The sequence below is a fragment of the Lissotriton helveticus genome, chromosome 3_1 (genome assembly GCF_964261635.1).
Source record: "Lissotriton helveticus chromosome 3_1, aLisHel1.1, whole genome shotgun sequence".
Taxonomy (NCBI): Eukaryota; Metazoa; Chordata; class Amphibia; order Caudata; family Salamandridae; genus Lissotriton; species Lissotriton helveticus.
Genome location: NC_136061.1, coordinates 1,029,574,978 through 1,029,600,081, shown reverse-complemented (window position 1 = coordinate 1,029,600,081; position 25,104 = coordinate 1,029,574,978). Strand labels below are relative to the sequence as shown.

The 25,104-nt window shown below is 43.4% G+C and overlaps 1 protein-coding gene across 2 annotated transcripts in view; it reads left to right on the top strand.

Moving 5' to 3' along the window:
* The window catches only part of RAPGEF4 (Rap guanine nucleotide exchange factor 4), a 980,403-nt gene that overhangs the window by 890,038 nt on the left and 65,261 nt on the right, over positions 1 to 25,104 (top strand). For both annotated transcript variants that reach the window (XM_078681558.1, XM_078681557.1), the window contains 3 exons: positions 456 to 634; positions 3,826 to 3,916; positions 15,270 to 15,320. In XM_078681558.1, coding sequence (XP_078537684.1) covers positions 456 to 634; positions 3,826 to 3,916; positions 15,270 to 15,320 — 321 coding nt within the window. The remainder of the gene's footprint in view (positions 1 to 455; positions 635 to 3,825; positions 3,917 to 15,269; positions 15,321 to 25,104) is intronic.

Below are 25,104 nucleotides of genomic sequence, written 5' to 3'. Positions count from 1 at the left end.
TCGTCGAGAAAGTTTATGATCATGTTTTTTTTTTTATTGTGATGTATTTTCATGATGGTTTTTAACCTTCGAAATAAATAAACAAACGAAACGAAACGAATTGCGTAAATCTATAATTTGATGTTATTTTATGCAACCTTGAAAAAACCCTTTGGTAAGGTGAAGAACGTGTTGGCTGCTCTGATGTAACCAAACAATACTGTATTGATGAAATGTCAACAATAAACTGATTTGTCATAAGCATATGTTCCAACCATGTCTTTAGGAAATACACAGGTGACTGTTTGACTAGTGTCTATGATCTTATAAAGCAACCGCAATTTAAATATAGTGGCATGCTTCCAGAGAGCAAATTCAATTTATAATTTCTACAAGGTTGCTTTCATCCTACGTATGAAAAGTCATTCCAAGTAACTCCCGGAATAATAACTTCAGCATGTTCTCCATTTTACCAGCTGGAACTGATATACTACACATTTGGGCGGCACAATTTTAAAAAGACAACGGGAAATTTGGACCTTTTTCTGCGAAGATTTAATGAAATTCAGTTCTGGGTGGTCTCAGAGATTTGCCTTTGCCTTCAACTCAGCAAGCGGGTTCAGCTTATAAAGAAGTTTATTAAAATTGCGGCTCAGTAAGTATGAACGCTGCATGTTCATTACACAATTAAAAAATTGTCAGGGGTATCAACAAACCAGTTTGGGAAGACTATACATTTTAGATTTGCTGAGCTACGGGAAATTTATCGTTTGCAGATATCATGGATTTTCAGAATTTTTTATGAAAAATGTTTGTAATTTTAGGAACCTGAGATTTACTACACCAGACCAACTGAACCATGCCAAGCCAGATTAGTATCCGTCTGTCTTGATCTGTTATAGGAAATGTTATGTTAGTTAATAATTTATTATTCACTATTAGTGTAATAAAAATTGACTACAATTAGCTAGAATATAACCCTCCCTGGCAACTGAAGTAAGTAAAGCATGCTTTTAAATATGTGTTGTGTGCATGCGCGCACATGACTGTGTGTTTATGTGAGAGAGAGTGTGTGAATGTGTGATTGTGTGTTAATGTGTAAGCATGCATGTGTGTGAGTGATTGTATAGTTCAAATAGGGTGTGATGTCACTTCCACTTCCCCTGACCTTTTTGAATTGAGTGCTCATGGGGCCCTTTTGCAAAGTATTTTCTACCATAAATATATGATTACGATCACAAATAACTCATTTAAACCTGTCAGGACTTCAAAAAAAAATTATTGGCATGTGTAAATGTATTTACTCCTGTGGTTATCTCCACTACAAGTGCAGAGAAATGTGCAATAATAAATCACACGCAATGGGTGGGAAGAGGGTTTTACAAGGTGTGTTGTGCTTTGTATGTTTGTGAATGCCATAAACATTTATGTATTTGTGGGCATTCGCAAGCTGAAGTTAGACCCTTTCCCACCCTAGAAATGGTTGGAAAGTTACTCAAACCAAGGAAGGGTACGGATCACCCCAGAGATGTTGGTGTTATAGAGAAAGGGATTTCTCCATAGGCAAAACAATATTTTCTCCACAGATGAAAAAACACACAGAATAAAAATGTAATTTCCACATTTGGCTGCACTTTCCACTGTACTGGATTGAATGCTGTGTACAATTCTGAAGGATAGATTGAGCAGCCTTAAAAAAAGATTCATAATACAGGAACCTAGAAACTGGTGCCTGACGTGGCACATTCCTGGCGTACTATTACAGTATGGCCTAAAATACTTATTCACAAGTAAATGTCGGAGCAAAGAGCTGCGCCAAATTTGGCAGCGCAGCACCCCAACATTTTTGAAAAGCAGGGAAGCGCCATATACACAAGAATATGGCGCACCCCTGTATTTCCCCTATCGCTAGTGCAGAAAAAGCTGCCTGGGGCTATGGCAGGCACCGTGCCGCCATGTTGCAAGGGTGCCTGTGCTGCAGGGATGCCTTCCTGCACAAAAAAAAATCAATAATGGTGATTTGCACCTTCTATGTGTGCTGTAGTGGTGGTAATATTGAAACCCAGGAAACAAAAGCATTGAAGTACGGCTACATAAAATATGGTAGAGAAAACAGAAAGGTTGAAGGAAGAGTAGTGAACCTCATACCATTCCAACTAATGTGGAAGACATGGGGGCAGATGTATCAAATGTTTTTTTGTCGCAAACGCTGCGATTCGCAAAATAGCAGCGTTTGCGACAAAAAAATCGGAAAATGCGATGTATCATTTAAATCGCATCGCAAACTTAAGGAATCGCAAATTTTGTGATTCCTTAATTTTGCGTCAGCATTTAAGGAATCGCAAATTGCGATTCCTTAAATGCTATGTATGAAGCATTCAGGTTTTGCGAATTTACACTAAGAACTCGCAAATTACCCCCAACTTGTTGTTGGTGGTAATTTGCGATTTCTTTTACAAATGCACTTTTTGGCATTTGTAAAGGTGCCATGTGGCGCTCATACCTGCCCTTAGGGCATGTATGTGCGCCATATGCGCACACATGTACATTTCAGGGGTGCAGCAGGGTGTCCTTAAGACACCCTTGCACCCTTGAAATTATTCTCAATTTGCGATTAGAAAATTGCTAATCGCTAATTGAGACTAACTTCACATTCATTCCTATGGGCCTCCTGGCCCATAGAAATTAATGGGAAATTATTCCTTATTTGCGAATTCGCAATTTGCTATTCGCAAATAAGGAATTTTAGGAAATCTCTAAAAACTTGCGATTTTGTAGATACATACCATTTTGCAATTCTCAAATAGCAATTCTCAAAAAATCGCTATTTGAGAATCGCAAATAGGTATTTTGATACATCTGCCCCATAGATACATACCCTGCGCTTCCTCAGATTTCTTAGGGAGCTCGTCACCAGTGCTGTCGAATGCCAGGGTTGCTGAATACCAAAGTTGCCTTGCTTTGATTCATGCGTCTTTTTCCACCACCCTTTATCTCACTCTTTCAGGTACTTTTTCAGCTCTCCTCTCTTATTATCAATGTTTTCTTATCTTTCTTGTCCTCCTTTCTGCCTTTCTCCTTTTGGTTGTTTGTTGCAGTATAGTTAGCAAAAATATTGACCAACAGACATATTGTATCCTAAAAATCACTTATGAAAATATTGTCCATTGGGTCAAGATTGTTTATTATTAACTCCAATTGAGGCAATATGTTTGTAAACAACATTTAGAACAAGGTATTTCTGTCAGACAATATTTTGATAATGATATTCTGGAACCATTCGGTCAAAGTCTGCAGTCCATGTCCACCACCTGCAACCTTCAACACATATTAAGCACTGGTTTTGCTGCTGTTTTGGCCATGAAAAAAAGAAGAATCACAAATTGGAGAATGTAGTTAATACGTATAGGGATCTGAATAACAATTGGCCTAGGTAATAAGTAAAATAGGAGAAGCATGCCCTATTTGACCTACAAGTTAATAATTGTGCTCTGAAGAAGTTCCTCCTAAATGTATTTGGTAAAGATGGTTAATTTAGACAAATAAGGAACATTTGAGAATTGACACTCAATGTTAATATGGTTATCATGAAAATGTATGTAAAAATAATAAATGAATCTGAACAGCTCCTGGTACAAAGCTAAATTATTCTTCTGATCAGAATTTGCTGTATAGTTAATTTAATATGAAATTCTAAAAAGGTGCAATAGCTGTTTCTGAGCATATTGAAAAATCATTTAAAATGTTTATTTGATATCTGCAATCTCAAGAGCTAACATACTGAAAATATATCTTTGATTTGACTTAACATGGCTGTTTACCTTTATAAAATATTTTGTTTTTCAGCTGCAAAGAATATAAAAATCTCAACTCTTTTTTTGCACTCATCATGGGTCTTAGTAATGTTGCTGTAAGTCGTCTTTCACTCACGTGGGAGGTAAGTGTACAATGATTTTAGGAAAAGTAATTATAAAGTTGTTGTTATGTCCAGTATTAGGTAATGCAGACCAATGATTTTAAGAATGAGCTTTTACAAGATGTTACAGTAGGTGATTTGTAGCTTAAAGTTTCCTTACAGACATAGGACACAATGGAATTTTAGACATAATTTCCAATATATTACACATAGTTTGCATAGTTAAATCAGTCCGTAAGTTTTCAGGTACATATCTGCAGAAGCTCTTCTCAGAAGTCAGCTTCCAGTGCAATTGAATGGCAGCACTGACTACCAAGGCTGTGTAGTCTATTACAAGACACTCCCTCCACTTTGTCTCACTCTTGCAGGCGCCTGCTTTCTCCCTTCGTGACGGGTTCCCCTCTTTCTCCGTCTTTCACATTCCTGAGTTTTCCCCACTCTTGCTCTCGTTAAATTTGTGATGAGGAAAAATAATTGCCAATTCCTAAAAATTAGTTTTCGTGGACCCAACATCCAACCACTGGTTCAAATTAAACAATTTATATCTACATACGTGAACCCCAAGACACTCACCTGAGAGATTCGCTATACTGATGATAGGGTCTTTGCTTAACAGATTTAACGGGTGCCTCTAGACTTCCATTACAATGTAATTTTTTATTGTACTGTATATGTCTCGTAGCCCCATTGTGATTGGTAAACTGTACAATGCAGTAAAAACATATGCTAGATGTAGGGCTGAACACCTCTTATACCGTTATAAGCACTTTATAAGCACTATAAATGAATGATGTTATTACTACCCAAGAGAATGTTTCTCAATTTACCCAATTTATATGAATGGAAGGCTTACTTGGACTATGTCTGCCCGTCACCGTAACGGAGCACTGGACGGCCCGCCGATGCTGCGGTGGTCCCGCCATGCACATTAGGATGCGCCCGCCACACTGGCGGGTGCATCCTGTGCCTTTTCCATTGCGGGTGGATCTGCTGGCTGCAGACCCACCCGCAATGGAAAAGGATTGTGCACAGCGCTGCCATGCACTACATGGCTGGCACCATGTGGTGCCTGCCACGTAGTGCATGCCAATGAGGGGGTACCATAGGGACACCCCATGTGCACCTCCCCACCCCCCCTTCACCTTGGGGGCCCCTAATGGACCCCCAAAAGGCATATGACTGCCAGAATTGTAATATGGATGGCGGTGTCTTTCAGACACCGCCACCATATGTAGGCACTTTTGTCCGCCGCGGACCCTCCAGCCATCATGATGTGGCGGTGGGTCTTTGCTGTGTGGATGGCGGGCGGATCGGCCCCGCCAGCCCGGCAGGGGCGATCCACCCGCCATCCTAATGGGCTCCTTTGTGTTTATTTTTGTAATGAAAGTTAGTGATTTCACACTGTATCAGGTTTCCAAACATTAAAGTTACCCATAAATTACTGAAAACATCTTTGTGTATGAAAATTGGATGTAAGGAGGATAGCTGTTACCCAAGGAAAAACAATACAAATCCCAATTCCTCTTTCCTCCATCTTACTCCTATATCCTCCGGATCTGTCTACATCAGAGTTGAACTTGTCTATAGGGCAATCAGGCAGTGCACGATGGGCTAATTTGGCAGAACAGTGTATGGGTGTTTTATTTTTGCAGTTTGAGGGCCTGCTTTATTGGCCAGGTGGACCAGTATTTACTTTTGTTGTCCCTGATACTACCACAAACATTGCCAGCAGAAAACATAAATGCATGCAGTCTCCCATACCTTGCAAAATACCCATTCACAGTGTCTTTACAAGTTCAAAAAGGGCCTGATTTGCAAATGTGGGACACATTTTTAGCTATCTGTTTCGCTAATGGTGGGCCACTTTCATTTTGTACATTACCTCCCTTTGCAGATGCTCTGGGTGTTCATTCTAATGTACAGGCTCATCACCATCTCATTAGCCTGGATGCCAGAGGAAATATCCCTCAGGCACTCCTGGTGGTCCACATAACTCTGCCTTGCTGTGCAGAGGTCGACACATCCTACGGGTTTGCATGATAATGAAGCCTGAAGCATGAAGAGGTTCTGTGCGGGTCTTGTGTAGGTCCTTAGTGCCCTTTGTGTCTGAGGTCCTGCCACCATTTTGCTCTGATTCACAAACCCCTGTCTGCACCTCTAGAGTACCAAGAGCTGTCCACCTGAATGTATGGTCGTTAACCTGGTCTTACAAGCACCTATGGATCATGAGCAATGCAACTTAAAAGGTATACCCCCGCCCCTAAACTGGAGACAAAGCAGGTTTCCCAAATTAATCTTTTGTTACTTAAATACTGTGCCACTTGGTTGTATTGTGCTAGAATGTGACTATCTTTTACTACATGTTGCTTTCCTCTTAGCGTGTTTTGTAATTTTTCTAAAATTCATGATAAGCTAGTAGTCATGAACATTTCATTAGAATGTTCATTTTTGGTTGGAGGATTACATTCTTCATTGTCATATATAATTAAAAACTGCACAACATTCACATTCAAATAGCTAGTGATCAGGAGTAGTGAACTTTGTAGCCCAGGTACCCATTGTTGCTATTATATTTCAATTGTGATATTATGCTGCTTTATCAATTTCTGGTGGCTACTTTGCTACATTATCTTCATCATGTGTCTAAATATTGGAGGCTTTATATAAGTGTTGCTATTTGTATACAAAATAACAGCTCTGACTAGACGTTGCATGGCAACCGTGAAAACTGTTACACTGTATTTAGTCTAAACCTCCCTCCACACCACCAACTCTTTTAAAGTAGACCATGCAAGCAGGTAAAAAGTGTGCAAATGGCTTTGCCTTCTTTGTGGCATCTGTGCAAAATGTATGTTATGTGTTCCTAAAGGAATTCTGTGTGGTCTTTCTGAAAACAAGGTTGAGGAAAATGGCGCTGATTAACCTTTCTGACTAACCTTTGGACTATAAGGCTGACTAACCTTCGGACTAGAAGGCTAGCGCTGCAGCGGCTAGCTTGCTTCTCCTTAACACTTTATTGCACAGAGCAAATCTTTTACATTTTTAGGGCGACTGATGCTACAGTTCAAAATCATTAAAAAAAACATTTTACTTAGATGCATTGTACAGCGACCTCTGCCACTTTTTCAACTTTTTATTCTTAAGTTGTGTCTCTCACACCACGTGGGTGTGTGATTTCTTTGCTTACTTGCTCGTTTGCACTTTATTTTCTGGCACCTTCCTCTCCACGGTCCACCTCAGCTCCAGGGCTGATTGAGTGGAGGGAGAGGAGGCGGAGAATCGTCTCTCTTCTTCCGGTCGCGTGACCGTAGGCAGCGCTCTAGTTGATGGCCTCACTGGAATTTGGTCCGGCTTCCCGCCATCACAGCTTAAAAAAAATACTTAATGGGGCCGTCACGCTGCAGAGAAGCACAGCGGGCCTGCCACCGGCGCGCTGAAGGCAAGCCCGTCTGCGCGCCGAAGGCAAGCCCGTCTGCACCCGTCCGCGCCTGGACCATGCCCCCTGACCCTAACAGAAGAGGAGCTCAGGGCGAGATGCTACCTTATACCAGTAAGCAATTAAAGGACATATACAACACTATCTACAGCAAACAGACGTGGCCATGTTGGAACATGATGTCCCTAGTTACTCAGTCCATAGCACATTGCCCTAAGTGCTTGTTCAGTCTGGAGGTCCACAACAAGATTCCAACCACATATTGGCACTCGACCCACTCAAGACAGGCAAAAATCCATTCAGCCCTAATAAACGCGCGCTCTCTCCCTAAACACAAATACCAAATAGTGGACCTCCTAGATAATTACAATTTGGATCTTCTATTTATCACAGAAACTTGGGGTGATCCCTCATCCAGTCCAGATTTCTGTATCGCCACCCCCAATGGTTTTTCCACCCTCAGACAAGACAGAACGCCCAAGAAACGAGGTGGTTTAGCGCTCATTTACTGCAATAAGTTTTCTGCCAAGATAGAGACAATTCCCTCTACGGTCTGTGAAGCATTTAACTTTAAGATAATACTCACCCAATCCCAATCCTTTAAGGGCACCCTCCTGTACCGTCCTCCTGGCTCGTGGGCGGAATTTCTATCAGACATGGGTTGTCTACTTGAACCCTCGCTGGAGAACGCAACTTTACTATCCTGGGAGACTTCAACTTTCATTTGGAGGCCCATGATCATAAGGACTCATCAACCTTGACCGCAGAATTAGAGTCAGTAGTACTCTCCCAAAAAGTGATGAGTCCCACACACACTACTGGCCACAAGCTGGATGGTTTGTTCTAGAATAATAAGCAACTTTCAATAAGGAACGTCCTCCCTCTAACATGGACGGACCACTGTGCGTTCCTGTTTGACATCCAGTCTCGAAGGAACATTCCACAGCATTCTAGATCCACTCCCCCCCAAACAGTTCAAGACTTGGAGCAGTATTGAACAAGCCAGTCTTGAACAACACCTATTATCTACCCAGCAGGAAACCAGGCAAGATCCTGAGTTGGCATCTACCAACTTCACAGAATGGCTCCAAAATGCGTTTAGTAGACTTGTACCCCTCAAATCTGCCTCAAAAAACATGAATACCCTTCGGCCCCACTGAGACTTGAGAAACAAGGGTGAAGGAATCAAGAGAGTCGCTAGTGCCAAGATTATGATGAAGCAGAAAAACCTTTCTACAAGGAGGCACTGGCTAAGTATAAACACCTCATAATCACCGATTAAAGCAATTACTACCTAAGACAAATCTAAACTGCCCAAGACTCCACTAAGCAGCTTTACCAGGTATTAGCCAAGCTGACTGGGCCAGAGATTAATTCTAACAAGCAGGGCCGGTCTTAGGAATTGTGGGGCCCTGGGCGAAATGGAAGATGCGAGGCCCCTCTAATTTTCATGTGACATCACATCCGGGGCCGGCGGCGGGGCCCCCCTGAGAAACACACACACTCTCGATATTATTAGCCGGACGGAAGAATGCACTGTGCTGTGCTCACCACTGCGCAGCGCTTTTCCCCAGGCCATCATCATTTATTATTCCCGCAACTGCGGGGCCGGCGGCGGGCCCCCCTGAGCGCGAGGCCCTGGGCAGCTGCCCATACCGCCCATGGCTAGGACCGGCCCTGCTAACAAGGAGGCTTCCCAATCTCTCTTTATTTCCCTGACCAGCTACTTTCAAGGAAAGGTGTGCCAAATTTATGCCGACTTCTCTGCCCAAATGAAGGATAGGACCTAAAAGGACGACCTCAGCGAGAATGTATCCATCCCTAGCTTCTCGGAATTTAACCAGGTCTCTCTGGAGCAGATCATGGATCTGATTACTACCGTCAAATCTGGTTCTTCTGACGACCCATGCCCACCATCTATTCTAAGGCTGATCCCTGACCTGATAGGCCCTAACATTACAAACATCTGCAACTTGATGTTTTGTACAGGCAACTATCCCTCCATCTGGAAAAAGGCCATCATCAAGCCTCTGCTAAAAAAGTATAATCTTGACCCAGAAGAGACTGAAAACCACAGGCCAATAGCATGTCTTCCATTTCCAGCAAAAATCTTTGAGAAGATCATGAACACTCAACAGGCTCATTTCATTGATGAAAACAACTTACCAGATGACACACAATTTGGCTTAAGAAAGAGCCATGGCACGGAGACCGCCCTCATCAAGGCATTGGATGAAATCAGGACGGTGTTAGACCTTGGAGTCGCCACAGTCCTTGTGCTGCTGGATCTATCAGCAGCCTTTGACATGGTCAATCATGCCACTCTGATCAACCTTGTCTCAGCCATTGGCATCAGACACAAGGCCAAAGCTCTTCTGTCCTGTTTTCTATCTAATCGGACCCAGCTAGTGCTCCTAGGGGACTTCAACTCTACACCGTTCGCTCTCCCGTGCGGTGTGCCGCAAGGATCATCATTGAGTCCGACCCTATTTAACATATATGTGTCGGAACTGGTGCAAGTAATCAAATCTTACGGGATGGGTCCAACATCTTACGTAGATGACACGCAACTGGTGCTAGCTGTGCACAATGATTGGAGGGGCAGCCGCTGTATGATTTCAAGATGGCATGATGGCCATCAGTGCCTGGATGGCAAATAATTGAATAAATTAAACTCAGATAAGACTGAGGTGATGATTTTTGGCAACCTTTCTCACTGCTGGTCCCCTACTTCATGACCAGCTGTGTTGGGTTTATCTCCGTCCCCTGTCAAAAGGGTTAGACATTTGCGTGTCATGTTCAATGACAAGCTGTCTTTCATACACCACGCCAAAGCAGTAGTCTTCTCATCCTTCTGTGTAATATTGATGATAAAAAAACTTTCATCTTTTCTTCCAGTTGGTGCATGCAAAACTCTTATAAGCACACTAGTTATGACAAAAGTCGACTACTGCAACGGTCTCTTCATTAATGCTCAGGAAAGGGTTCTAAGCAAGCTGCAACTGGTGCAGAATGCAGCCGCGAGGATACTCTAAGGTACCCTTAAGTCCACGTCCATATCCAAGGTGGTCCGACAGTTACATTGGCTGACCATAAGAAGCAGAACCAAATTTAAGGCACTATGCATTGCTTACAAGGCTTCCTGCAACATGGAACCTGAGTGCCTGAAGAAAGCTCTTTGCACATACACACCCAGCAGAACCCTGAATTCCTCTGAAGCCAATCTATTGCTCGTCCCAAGAACTAAGAAAGCCTCGTGGGGCGACAGAAGATTTATAGTGGCCACCACTAGGCTCTGCAACTCACTTCCTCTGCAGATCATGACCAGTCCCACCCTACTAGCTTTCAGGAAACAAGTAAAAACCTAGCTTTTCGATCAATAAGCAGCCCGCTCCACTCCTTCCTTTTTAGTCCTTAGCGCCGAGACACCCAAGGGTATTTGTGCGCTTTAGAAGTTGTTTAAATAAATAATAACCTGTTCCCTCTAAATTTTCAAAATGAATTGCTATAATTTGACAAATCCTAATTAGTGAGCACCTTACATAATGAAATTAAATCTGCAGTTATATTGTCATTATGATATAATAAATCTTTTTCTCTCTTACTTTTTTCTCGTTGCCTGCATCTTTCCAATGTTTATATCACCATCTTCTTCCTCGCCCACTACTCTCAGCCTTCTTTCATATCTTCCACTTCCTTCCCCCATTGGGAGAGTGTTATTTCACACCAACCACCCTCAGCCCTCCTGTTCACCCCCTGGCCCCTGTTCTATGCCTTGTGCGCCTCCATCAATCTGGACCTCTCAGGTTTGCTCAAGTTTTTACCGCTTTCACTTTTGGTCCTCATTGCTTCCTCCACTGTTTACCCTACTCCATTGTCATCATTCCTACTTTCTGTTTAGGGAGTTGAAGCAGAAACACATTACTCTGTCCCAAATGTGTTATTTACGTTTCTTTTTCCTATCTTACAATTGTTTAAACGAAATGACACAAACATCCAGTTTATATTGAACTATAGAACGTTTTGTTAAGTTTAAAATTTTGATTCAATATCAGATTTTATAAGTATTTTTAGACCCATCTATTAATATTTCTATCCTTTATGTCTTTTTTATGAATTTCTCAATAAAGTCTCCTATGTAAATAATACACCTAACATGTTTTCCTTTTAGTAGTCTGACTCTAAAAGTAGCTGTTGCCTGTCAGGAGAGGTAGAACCTTGGGGGTTTGCTTTGGGAGACCATACATGGACAAAATTATCATCGAAGGAGCATAGTAGAATATAACATGGGATAGAAAGACAAGAGGAAAGGCCGTCACAGATATGTCAACCATACATTGACAAATAATAAAGTAATAGCAGACACAAACACACTTCATACACCAATTTCACCAGTGCTTCCAAAATTCATGAATAAAATAGCACCGGCCCATGGGTACTAGTGGCCCGATAAGCGAGTCAAGAACATGTGTTATCTTGGGAGTTATACCAATGGCTGACGTCTCATTCTTACACAGAAAGCATATGCAGACATTAAAGGTGTTCACCATGTAGACTAGTAGCAGCCCTTACAGTAACCTCAGCCTAATAGATTCCAGCAACCAAAGAGATGATAAATGACCCACTCTCAGGCTGGATTCACATTACCAGAAGAAATATTTTATATATGATGTCTTGATTTGTATTGGTCACTAAGTGCATATCTACATTCTTGATACGGATGAAGCATAACCCACTCATACACGCTTTTCAATGTTTTGAGGCATTTGTTCCTCAGTACTAATATCTCACAATAACTAATCACTGTTGGAGGCATCTAACTTTTAAAAAGTCTGTCAAAAAAGGCAAACATACTTTACGATTAATTTTATTGCTTGATCATCAGTATTAATGTATTTTGCCTTTTTCAAATTACTGCAGTCAGAAGATTGTAGTCAAAAGATTATAATAATTCTACAGCCAAATTTGGATGTTGTGAGAATTTAACTATTTTCCACCTTCTCTTGCAAACATATTTTCCATATGGAACAGAAGCTTGTGTATTAAACCAATTCAAGAGGCCTATCATACAGCCTCTAAGGGCCCAATTACGAGATTTTGTCGGAGCTGTGGCACAGCGGTGCAAATCGCGGCACCATAACTCCGACAAAGCAGTGCCCCCTGCCCACCAGTTTACGACCTTCCAGTGGTCTGGAGGTCGGGCAGCGTGGCGGTGTCCGTTGGAAGGCGGCCTTTAAAAACCGCATCGCAATGGGAACCGCCAACAAGGTTTCAGAATGGCTGGGACTCGTAAGTCCATGCCTTGCAGGAACGTATGAGCATACACACAGGGGGCACATGTTATGCCCCCCTGTGTGCATCCACATCTGGATGAGGCACCCTTTGTTTCCTCTCCAGCAGACTTTTCATGGTGGTGGAACCGCCATGAAAAGCAAGGCGGAGACGAAACTCGTAATATGCATGGCAGGACCTTGGCTGTCCGGACATGCATATTGCTACCTCTCACCGCCGGTCCTACGCCAGGGAATGCTGGTTCCCTAGCAGAGCAGGCGGTCTGGCTGCCTGACTTGTAATCGGGCGGCCGGACCACCGGTGCAGCGGTGGCTGGATCTGCCACCGCCGGGCCACCATAAGTCAGATGGTCTTAGGACTTCCAGACTCGTAATTAGGGCCTAAATGTATTAACAACACAATCAATCACCCTCCCTACCATTATCAAACATAAATATGTAGACATGTACAAGTTGCCTTTTTCCCAGCAAGTGCTGCAATGTAGTATCACAGAAAGAGCCCCTTTTGTAATGCAGTACATTCCTAAAATTGAATGAACATGCGACCTTCCTAATGGATGCTGTAAGTGTCTATAGCCACACCCAGTCCGCATGACTGGGGCCATGAATGCATGCATTTGGAAGCATAACACATTCAAATGGCTCTAGAAATATCAGCTAGATTCATCAAGCTTAAATCTGCTCGCAAAGGGGCAGATTCTCAGAATCTGCCCCTTTGCGACTGGTATTTTTGCATTTGGGATGCATCAACCCAAATGCAAAAATCGCTAATTAAGAATTTGCTAAATTGCGATTCTTTGCATTTAAGGAATCTCAAATTGAGATTCCTTAAATGCAATGCATGAAAGTGAAAAAAATTGCGAATTCGCTATTAGGGCACGCAAATTACCATGAAGTACAACTTCATGGTAATTTGCAAAAACTTTGAAAAATGCACTAAAGTGCATTTTTCAAAGTTTCATGTTGCGCACACACATGCCCTAAGGGCATGTGTGTGCGCAACATATGTGCACACATCAATTTCAGGGGTGCAACAGGGTGTCCTTTGGACACCCCTGCACCCTTGAAATCGCAATCTCAATTTGCGAATCGCTAATTGCGATTAGCAAATTGAGATTGTCTTCCCATTCATTCCTATGGGTCTCTAGGCCCTTAGGAATGAATGGGGAGATATTCCTTAATTGCGACTCGCAATTTGCGAGTCGCAATTAAGGAATTATTAGAAATCGCTATTTTTTTAGTGATTTCTTGATGCATAGCATTTTGCTATTCCTTAATAGCGAATCGGTTTTTTTCGCTATTAAGGAATAGCAAAATGTGTTCTTGCTGAATCTGGGGTATAGTTCTCAAACTAGCCTTAATATGTACTGCTCTCTACATTTTTACTTGCTGTCATTGAATCTCACTTCTTCATAGGTTCAAATCCCTATGAGAGTCAATAAGCCTGAAATACTCCTAGAACACTTTTTTGCTTTACATGGTTTCAACTCCCTAGCCCCTAATGCCTGTATTAAGGGGCTCCAGGGTGGCTAAAGGTGAGATAATAGGTCAAAAACAAGAATCCATTCTCGGTAAAAAAGTGCAGAATCTCTCGTCCTCTACGTATGAAAGTGATATCCATTGGATAAATGCTCAATGCTTGTCCTACCTATTTCAAATATAGTTACAGAATATGTTGAGACTCAAGAAAACCTTAATTGCAGCTAGTTATTCCTGGAGAGAAAACAAAATCAAGCAAACCTTCTGATCACACACAAAAGATATATATGCTACTTAAAAGCTCATACTACACCACTAAGGACAGGACTTCCTGACCTCCAGTCAGCAGACCCGCCCGTCTAATTATGATGCAACTGCACATGGTGCGGTCGCATTCCCACATTTCCCTATGGGAGCATGTGTTACGCCCATTAACTGGCCATAGCCCAAGCTCCCATGGGGAAATGGAAGGTTGTGTTAGTCTCTGCACCCCATGGCAGGCACCTCAATGTGCCTACCACAAGGTGCACAGATCAATAAGGGGGCGGTGCCCCCTCGGCCCCCAACCGGAGGCCAAAAACAGAAACGGACCCTGCTATGGCCCCCCACACGCTTTCTGACATTCTTTCCATGTCGGAAGCCTGGCATGGAAAGCCTGCCGGAAACCGTGCATCGTAATCCGGATGGCATAAAACACATATGGATTACAGGCTGGCTCCGACTGGCCGACGGGCTTCTTGAGTCCATCAGAAGCCAGCCGGACCGACCAGCCGGTCTCAATTCCGACTGGCTCTATTGTTCTCAGCCGGTCAGAATTGAAATTGAAATTGAAATTGATCTTGGTCGTAAAGCCTCCGACCTAAGTCGGAGTCTGGCGGTCTGGCGGTCTTGCGACCGCCAGACTTGCGGTGGCAGTCCACTATTTTGCTGATTGTGACTTTGTAAGTCGTATCGGTGGTGGACTGCCGGCTGTGCCAGGGAACAGTGATTCACTGTCGGTGGCGCAGGAGTGCCACAACGTATTATGCTAAACAGGGACATCTGAACTACATATATTTAAAAAAATGTTTTTGCAATAAAATAATATCAATATTATAATATCAACAATTCACATAAATATGTCTTGCATATGGAATCAACCCTTAATGACTATTCTTTTCTATTACAGAAACTTCCAAGCAAGTTTAAAAAGATATATGCAGAATTTGAAAGTTTAATGGTAAGTAATAGTCCATAAGTAATAAATGCACATCTGTTTCACTTGATCTTATAGTATTTTTAGGTGTGGCTTAGGGTTCACTGACAAAGTGTTGAAAGACCAAATATCATGGGACATAAATATTGAGTCAAAAATAACTAACACTAAAATATTGTTATACTATACTTATAATGTCATTGAAAAAAATATTGAAATTAAAACATAATTATACACTAATACCCAAGAAACAAATATCGCTTTTTTATATATATGTATATATATATATATATATATATATATATACTTAAAATTAATAAACACTGTTAATATTTAACAATAATATAATTAAATATTTATTTACTATATATGAATGTTATACTTATTTTTATCCAATTTATATATCAATATCTGCATCTCTATTTAAAGTTATATCATTTAAATCTGTTATTAAATAATAATTTTAATATATATATATTATCATTTACAATTTTTTTGTCAACTTAATAAATATATATATATATATATGTATATATATATATATATATATATATATTCCACAACACCAGTTCACCGGCAGTCGAACACAGCAGCGGGTGCCTCCGTCAGGTAGGTGACTCCTTTTCGCCTCGCCAGCAACTTCAAACACACGGAGCACAAACGGGATTGTTTAACAAAATTAAGGTTTAATGTGGCAAATGCATTTCGGTAATTGTACCTTCCTCAGTGCCAAACCAATTGTTAATGCCCTGGTCAGCCTCCAATATTTAAATCCTCTCTGCATCCTTATTGGTGGGACTTCAATCCATCTGCAACGGCACCTCCCTTTATAGGTAGCGAGAACGGAAGCGGCGGGGACTAAATGTTCCATAATGCACCTCATTATTCTTTTCCGTTATCGTTATTTGTAAATGTTTAGGCTTTCTCATTGTAATGCCTAGTGTCGTTATCAGCGCGATGTCCATTTATGTCATTTTGAGGCTGAACAGGCTCCCCTCGCTTCCCGCTGATAGTAATGGCACAGACGCTTGCAGGCGACCCTCCTATGAACAGGTCATCTCAGACTTGACTAGTCCGCGTCTTTCTCAGGCAACAAGCTTTGGCCAGCGGGGGTTCAAACACGCCAACTATATATATATACTAGCAGCGTTGCCTGGGGCAGAAGGGGGCTGGGGGCAGCATTTCCGGATTGCGGCAGCGTTGCCCGGGGCAGAAGGGGGCTGGGGGCAACATTTCAGGCTTGGGTGCACTCCCGCCCACCCCGACATTGCCCAGACCGCCTCCCACCTCCCTCCCGCCTCCCTCCCGCCTCCGCCTCCCGCCTCCCGCCTCGCCTTTGCCTTTGCCTTACCTGAGCCGCCGCTCTTCCCCGCGCTCCGGACTTCACCGCCACTCCTCACTGCTCGTCACCGCTCCTCCGCGCCAGTCGTCATCACGCACGTTGCGGACATCGCTAGGTCGCGGCCAACGCTACGTCGGGGGCAGAAGGGGGCTGGGGGCAACATTTCAGGCTTAGCTGCACTCCCGCCCCGGCCCCCGCCCGCCCCGACATTGCCCAGACCGCCTCCCGCCTCCCTCCCGCCTCCCGCCTCCGGCTTTGCCTTTGCCTTACCTGAGCCGCCGCTCTTCCCTGCGCTCCGGACTTCACCGCCACTCCTCGCTGCTCGTCACCGCTCCTCCCCGCCTGTCGTCATCACGCACGTTGCGGACATCGCTAGGTCGCGGCCAGCGCTACGTCGCGGCCGGCGCTACATTTAGGGGACTACTTTGTTTTTAAAGTTTAATTTTTTCATTTACATTTTTATTTTATTTTATGCAGCCTATGTCCATCTACACACCCTGAGGATTACTGCAATGTATAGGGTGTGTGGATTGGCGCTGTGGTTCCCGAGTTTACCTTGCCAAAAGGTTTCTGTTCTCTCTTTATAATAGTAGTATAGATATATACGCAATAAATTGACATTAACAAATAAATTGGAAATAATTTTAAAAGCAAACCATTTCTTTACACCTAAAATAGTAAACAATATAAAAAATTAAAATAAAACTATTTTAAACATTACAGAAATTACTAAATAAATATAAAATTACTTTAAGTGCACACAAACATCATAATATTATAAATTTTAACAATAAAAACAGAAATATAAAATGATATAAATAATACATTTACTCTTCCACCCCAATATCCGCAACAGTAGGGGAAAAGTTAGAAGCAGAAACGGTAACATTTACTATTCCAACCCCAGTCTGTGTAACAGCAGTGATAGAGTTGCACTCAGTAGGGGTAAAAGTTACTATTTGCACTCCAGTCACTGCAACAGTAGAGAAACAGTAGAGAAAGGATTGGACTCAGGAGAGATACCAATTTACTATTACCACTCCAGTCTGTACAACAGTAGGGAAAGCGTTGGACTCAAGAGGGTTACAAATTATTATTGCCACTCCAGTCTGTCCAACAGTAGGGAAAAGCATTGGACTCAGTAGTGGTAAAATGAACTATTCCCACTTAGTCTGTGCAACAGTAGGGAAAGTGTTGGACTCAGGAGGGGTACCATTTACTATTCCCACTCCAATCTGTGCAACAGTAGAGAGAGTGTTGATTGCGTAGGGGTAACATTAACTATTCCCATTCCAGCCTGTGCAACAGTAGGGAAAGCATCAGACTCAGGAAAATTATATTAATTACTACTTTTGATTATCAATTAAACTATTAATAATAAATAACAAATAAAATGATTATAGTTAATTAACTTCTCATCCTTTATCCTTACAAAGATAACACACATCTAATATATAATTCAAACATTAGATTATTTACGTGATTTATTTATTTATCAATGAAACAATTAACTAATAATAAATTCATTATATTTGATAAATTTCTCACCCCTTACCACCACAGGCTCAACAACCTGCACCTGATTTATAACTTAAATATGATCTTAATTACACCATTTACATATTTGATTATCAGTTAAACAATTATTAATAATTAACATTAACTATTAATTATTCTAAAAAATTTCCTTCACCCCTACAAAACAAACTCACACCAAAGTTATAAAAGAATTAAATGAATTACACAATTTCACATAATTATCAATGAAATAATTAATAATAACTAAAATAAATTATTAATAAATGAATATGAATTTACTTCCTGCTACCCCTGCTAACTCCACAACTTGCTATGGCACTAAAAATAACAATAAACTAATCAATTAAATTGAAAAACAACAAAAAATTTACCAGCTATATAAAAACACATTAACAATAATTAAACAAACGTAACATATACAATTAAAATATATACTAAAATACATAAAAATAATTAAAAAACGATATTATTAACAATTATATTTTTGTAAATGATATTAACAACATAGATTTTTTTTAGTTGATATTAACAAGATAGATATTGTTAACATCAATATCATTTACCCTAAAATCGATATTCTTGTCCACGATATTCTTGCACATGATATTTTTGCATCACAATATTGCAAATTCTCTATTTTTGCCTCTTGATATTTTATTTTCTATATTTTGTCTGAATACCGTGGCTAAGAGCTAACTTTCACTGTCTTGCCAGCCTCATGTAATAACATGAAATCAGAAAACATAAATGCATATATACACACACTGCGGTGTGGTCTGATCAGCTGTCATTCACATTTTGCGTCCACCCACCCCAGCATATAGCATGGGAAAAAGGGTCAGCCCACTTCAGCCATCTTGACAGCGAATGATGGTGTATTGCCTGATTACAATTGCACATCCACCTAAAATTAAAGGCACGAGTGCCAAAGCATTACTTTTACCACACTTTTTGTCATCCCATTCTTTATCCTTTTGTATTTTTTATAGTCATTGTGGTATTTAAGTACATTTCTTCAGGGTACTCAATACTATCTTTTCTTTGCGTTAGTAAAAATCATATTTTCGTGTGATGTATGTCAAACAAAAAAGTCTTTCTATAGCTACACTTGCCTGCTACGAGGTATCCACACTGTTCTGTTATATTTATATGCACTGGTTAATTTTTTAGAGTTGTAAAAAGTTATTGAAAACATATAGCTGTGCCTTTTTTAGGCAGGGATACAAAAGAGAATGATGGACGGAGCGTTTGAACAAATCAAACACTCACCCCCAGTCAACTGATCTGGGTTTAATCCATCACCATTCTTTAGTTCACTCAGCCACCCCAGTTCAGACATGGCTATATGCAAATCAGTCTGACCCTGTGCCTTATGATTGATTCAGATGCTCCGTCCATCACCAACCCCTTTTGTACCGCTTTTTTAGGCAGCGGCATGTTTTCTTTCTTTCTTTCTTTCTTTTATTTTTGTGGCATATGCTGGTAATAAAACATTTTTAAACACCTCAACCATTACTCCATTTTGCCACAGTCAGACCGAATTGCTTTGCAAATGCGTGTTATAGAATGTTGCACATTTTAGTTTGTTTCTTACTGAAATAAAATTCATACGTGACAAAATGGATGAAATTACCCATTTTCATGCTTCACCGTAAGTTTACGGTTACTTTGTGTTTTCCAAGTATAATAGCCCTTGCATTCTGTGGCACCGATCATGTAGGATGCTAGATTTTGTGTGTGCCCCATGATGTATTTTGTGTTTATTTTCATCCCCTTAGCATTATGATTGTTTAGCATTGTCTACTACACTGAATAGAAGGCTAATGGGATAAATGTGAAATGAGTTCCTTTGTTCTGTTCTTAGTTTTTGAAGATATTTCCATGTTTACCGCTGATAAGTATAATGAAGCAGTCTATCATTACATTCATATAACTGCAACTCACTTAATCACACTTCACTTTCAGTTGCCACAACTGATGTTGAAGGTCATCTGTGACCATACTTTACTTTTTATTCAATTAAAGGGATGGTATCTGGAGTTGGGTTCTTTAATTAAAAAAATTCTCAAACACTGTTTTTGCAACAACACAAACATGCCTTGGTTTAACCCCCTGGCTGCGGCCGGAAATCTGCGCCTGTGTGGCACATTCCGATCGCGGGCGTGGTTATGACGGTTCCCGGCCTTCATCAGCACACGCCCACCGTAACTGATGACGACCGGGAGCCGTCATCAGCACCGAAGGGGTTAAAAGAGAGCCTGATTCTTATACTTTAAAAATATCTGTTCTTCATTTTTGGTTTCCATAATGGCTGTCTCTCTTCAGCCTTTGGAGTGTCAGTAAATGATTCTCAGCCTCGTCTGCAGCCTGTTACACTTGCATACATTGGAGATGCTTCACCGCAGCATTTACTGAAAAAAGTGCTGACTCACCAATGTGTTAAACTGTGTTTTTTTTGGTTGGAAAACCAAGTCAGAGGGTGTTTAAGGGTGATTTCCGTTAAAGTGCAGGTTGAGGTCACATCCTCTCCTCTTAATGAGGCCATGCAAGGTGGTATGTAGATTTTGAAAACAAGACTACACAACTGAGTGTCTCAAGATATACATTTTAAACCTGAAAATTAACGTTTTATTTACGATAATAGCAATGTAATGGGATCATTTAATTTCATGAGGATTGCTTAAAATGTTGCAAAGTCAAAAAGGGTTTAATATCTATTAAAAGGCCATATTTGAATAATGTAGGGGGAGCACTGTGTTTAGTTATTTTTTATGTTAACTTTAAATATTTATTTTGCCTGCACTTCAGGGGCCTAGTTAGATGGTGATTTATTTTCTGTCTCTTTTTTAAAGTTATAAATTCGTTTAAGTGACATTGCGACATAGTAACTTGCGATTTGAGTGCTTGGTTAACTGGTTATTTCATCTTGTCTCTTTCACAATATTATTAATAGTAATAATATTAATATGCATGACACAGGTAAAAAGTCAACATCTGAAAGAGACACATTAGTGATAGATTCCTTACCTTAGAATATCCCCAGGCGTCAGACTGGATCCGGAAAGTATTTTCATCTGCAGTACTCCTGCGCGTCGGTAGGCGTCGTCGTACGGCTCCGCGTACGTCGCTGGCATCCTAGTCGCCGAGATGACATTGCTGGAGCTACTTAGACGCGCCCACGCTGAAGTCAGTTCTTTCTTTTTCCGCGCCAGCAAGCACAGATCCGGGAAGAGCGGTACCACCCATCACTTTTTGTCTGAGTTTTTTTGGACTATTTGTCTCTGTTTAAAAGTATATAATCAATCTACAGGTGCATTGGGATGCCCGGTTTTAAGTCCTGCGTGGCCTGTCCCCCCACGATGTCGATGAATGACCCGCACCGTGAATGTCTCTATTGCCTGGGGCAAGACCACGACTCGAGTCGTGCCCCCACTGCCGGGCCATGGCTCCGAAAACTTTACGGGAGCGGTCCCAAAAAAAGCTGGAGGTCCGGGATTCGATTCCGCGCCGTTCACAGTCTCGAGGAAGGTCAAGGGACCGGCCGCGGAGCCATCACCATCACTTGAAGTCTTCACACCCGGAGTCAGGTAAGGCGAAGCATAAGAAGTCGAAGAAGCGCCGTCGCTCTTCGCCTTCAGCTAGTCGGTCGAGCGACGTGGCTAAAGGTGCGGGTGGCACTGCCCCTGCATCTCCTGCGGAGCCTACGCAGTTCCGTTGGCCTACCCGCCCTTTCCGGGGCCATTGGTGACTCCCGCCCAGCTTCAGGAGTTCCTGTCAGCCATAGCACGTGTCTTTGGACCGTCCGGCCCGCCGGTGCGAGCCCAGCTGGGGGGTCCTCATTCTTCGACGTCGCCGGCTCCGGCCCCAACGTCATCGACGACTCCAGCATCGACGCAGAGGGACGCCCGTGGATCCAGGCCTGGATCCCCATCCATGCCGGTTGGGTCTGTGCAACCTCCACCGGCATCGATTTCGCCGATGCCGGCTGCAAACCCGCCCGATCCTGACAGAGGTGCTTCGGCCAGCTTCTGCTACTACGGAGCCGCTGTTGCTCTTTAACAACGCACTCTCAGACCTTCTTTTGGGCACCTGTTCCAGGCCCAACACAGGGGCTCCAGTGGATAAGAACGTGGCCCGACGCCATCGCCCGACCTCGGGTGACACCGTTTTCCTCTCCCAACACCCCACCCCGAGAGCTTGGTTGTCCAAGCCTCTGCGTCCCCAAGCGCATTCCCTTCCGCACCTCCGGACAGGGAATCGAAGAAACTGGAGCAATTTGGGATGAAGATTTTCTCCTCCACCAGTTCAGGCCTGCGGTCTGTGAACACCGCATGTCTCTTGGGCCGTAACTCCCATTCTGTGTGGGATACGGTTGCCCAAGTGCTGCCTCAGTGTCAGGTGGAGGCCCGGACAATTCTTTCCCAAGGTATTGCTGAGGGGAGAGACACAGTCAAGTTCACCATCCAGTGAGGTCTTGACACTACTGACTCGCTGGGCCGGGTGATTCCAACTACATTGGCGCTACACCGTCACGCCTGGCTGAGGACAACTGGCTTTTCTGGGGATGTCCAGAACATGTTGATGGACATGCCTTATGATGGCACTCGCCTGTTCGGCGATAAAGCAGACTGCGTGTTGGAACGTTTTAAGGACTCGCAGGCTACGGCCAAGTCCTTAGACCTTTCGGTCACACGCACTCCTTCTGCTTCTTCTTTTTGCTCCTTTCGTGGCTAAGGAAGGGGTGCCCAAGCACGTTTGTTTCAAAACCACAGTCTTGCGCAGCAATAGTCTCAGCACAGCCGCTAACGTGGGACCCGCAGAGGAGGGTCACGAGGCCAGCGTGTGGGTCAGTCCATCACCCCCCCCCTGCAGCCGCTGCCTCCAAACCTTCCTAGTCTGGGGTTTTAGGCCCACCAGACGCCTGTGGGTGGCAGGATTCGTCATCACCTCCACCACTGGCACACCATCACATCGGACAGGTGGGTTCTGCAATTGGTCCGAAGGGGCTACTCCCTCCACTTTGAGACTACCCCTCCAGCCATGCCACCACAGTACCACTGCATCACTTGACACTTCTCCAGCAGGAAGTTGCGGCCCTCTTGGCCAAGGGGGCCATCAAGCGCGTTCCGATGCCAGAAATAGGTCATGGTTGTTATTCCCACTACTTTTTGGTTCCAAAGAAGGACAAGGGCCTGCGTCCTATCTTAGACCATTGGAACATCAATCGCTTCCTCTGGAAGGAGAAGTTCAAGATGCTCACGCTTGCTCAGGTCTTCTCCTAGACCCGCAAGAATGGTTGGTAGCGTTGGACGCTTATTTTCATATCCCCGTCCTGCCGGCCCACCGGCGTTACCTGCGATTCATGGTAGGGCAGGAGCATTTTCAGTTCACCGTGTTCCCCTTTGGCCTTACCAGCGTCCCTCTGGTGTTCACGAAAGTGATGGCGGTGGCCACAGCTCATCTGCGCAGATCAGGGGTTTCAGTCTTCCCCTATCTCGACGACTGGCTGTTGAAGGCGGGCTCGCACCAGGCAGTTGTCTCCCACCTCCAGACTACGGCCGACCTTCTGCATTTGCTGGGGTTTTCCATCAACGTGCTGAAGTGGCACCTGATTCCCTCTCAGAATCTCCTCTTCATCGGAGCGGTTCTGGACACGGCGCAGTTTCGGGTCAATCCTCGCGATCAGTGAGTCCGGAACATTCGGACTATGATTCCAATCTTTCGGCCCTTGTCCCGAGTTTCGGTCAGGATGACCATAAGGCTGCTGGGCCTCATGGCCTCCTGCTCACCAACCATGCCAGATGGCATATGCGGGCTCTGCAGTGGAACCTGAAGTTCCAGTGGGCGCAGCATCAGGGGAACATGTCCGACTATGTCCAGATCTCAGAGGGCACTGCACAACAATTGCAATGGTGTCTCACGGATCAGCGTTGGGTCAATAGCAGATCCCTCTCCCTTCTCCAACTGGAGCACAAAGTGGTGACGGATATGTCCCTCCTGGGATGGAACGGCCACATGGGAGAGGCGGAGATCAGAGGCCTCTGGTCTCCGGCGGAGTCCAGGCTCCATATCAACCTTCTGGAGCTTTGGGCGATCCTTCTTGCACTGAAGGCATTCATTCCCTCTGTTAAGGGAAAGGAGGTGCAGGTGTTCACAGACAACACTGCCGCCATGTGGTATTGCAACAAACAAGGTGGGGTGGGGTCGTGGACCCTATGTCAGGAGGCTCTGCGCCTCTGGACATGGCTGGAACGTCAAGGCATTTCATTGACGGTTCAACACCTGGCAGGTTTTTTGACTAACTCAGCCGCCGGTGCCTGATGGATCACGAGTGGCGTCTTCACTCGGAGGTGGTGAAAGGTCTCTTTCGACAGTGGTGAGAGCCTTGGTTAGATCTATTTGCCACAGAAGAGAACGCACAATGTCAGCTGTTCTGTGCATTGGAATTTCCAAAGTGGCACCCACTTAGGGAGGCTTTTCGTCGTGAGTGGAGCTACGGTCTATTGTATGACTTTCCGCCTGTACCACTTCTGCCCAGAGTGCTGAAGAAGATCAGGCATGACCGGGCCCAAGTCATCCTTGTGGCACCAGACTGTGCTCGAAGACTTTGGTATCCCAAGCTACTCAGTATGAGCGTAGATCCCCCGATCCGACTGCCTCTTCGGGAGGATCGTCAGTCGCAGTCACCTGAATCTATCCAGCCTCCACTTACATGCGTGGAGATTTGAGCGGCGACAGTTGATTCCGTTTGACTTGCCTCCTGAAGTCTGTGATATCATTCTGGCAGCCAGGCGTCCCTCCACTAAATCGGTATATGCCTGCAGGTGGAACAAATTTGTGGCATGGTGCACAGCAAAGGCTGTGGATCCCCTTTCTGTCCTTCTTTCAGCGGTCCTTTTGTTCTTTCTTTCTTTGGCCCGGCAGGGC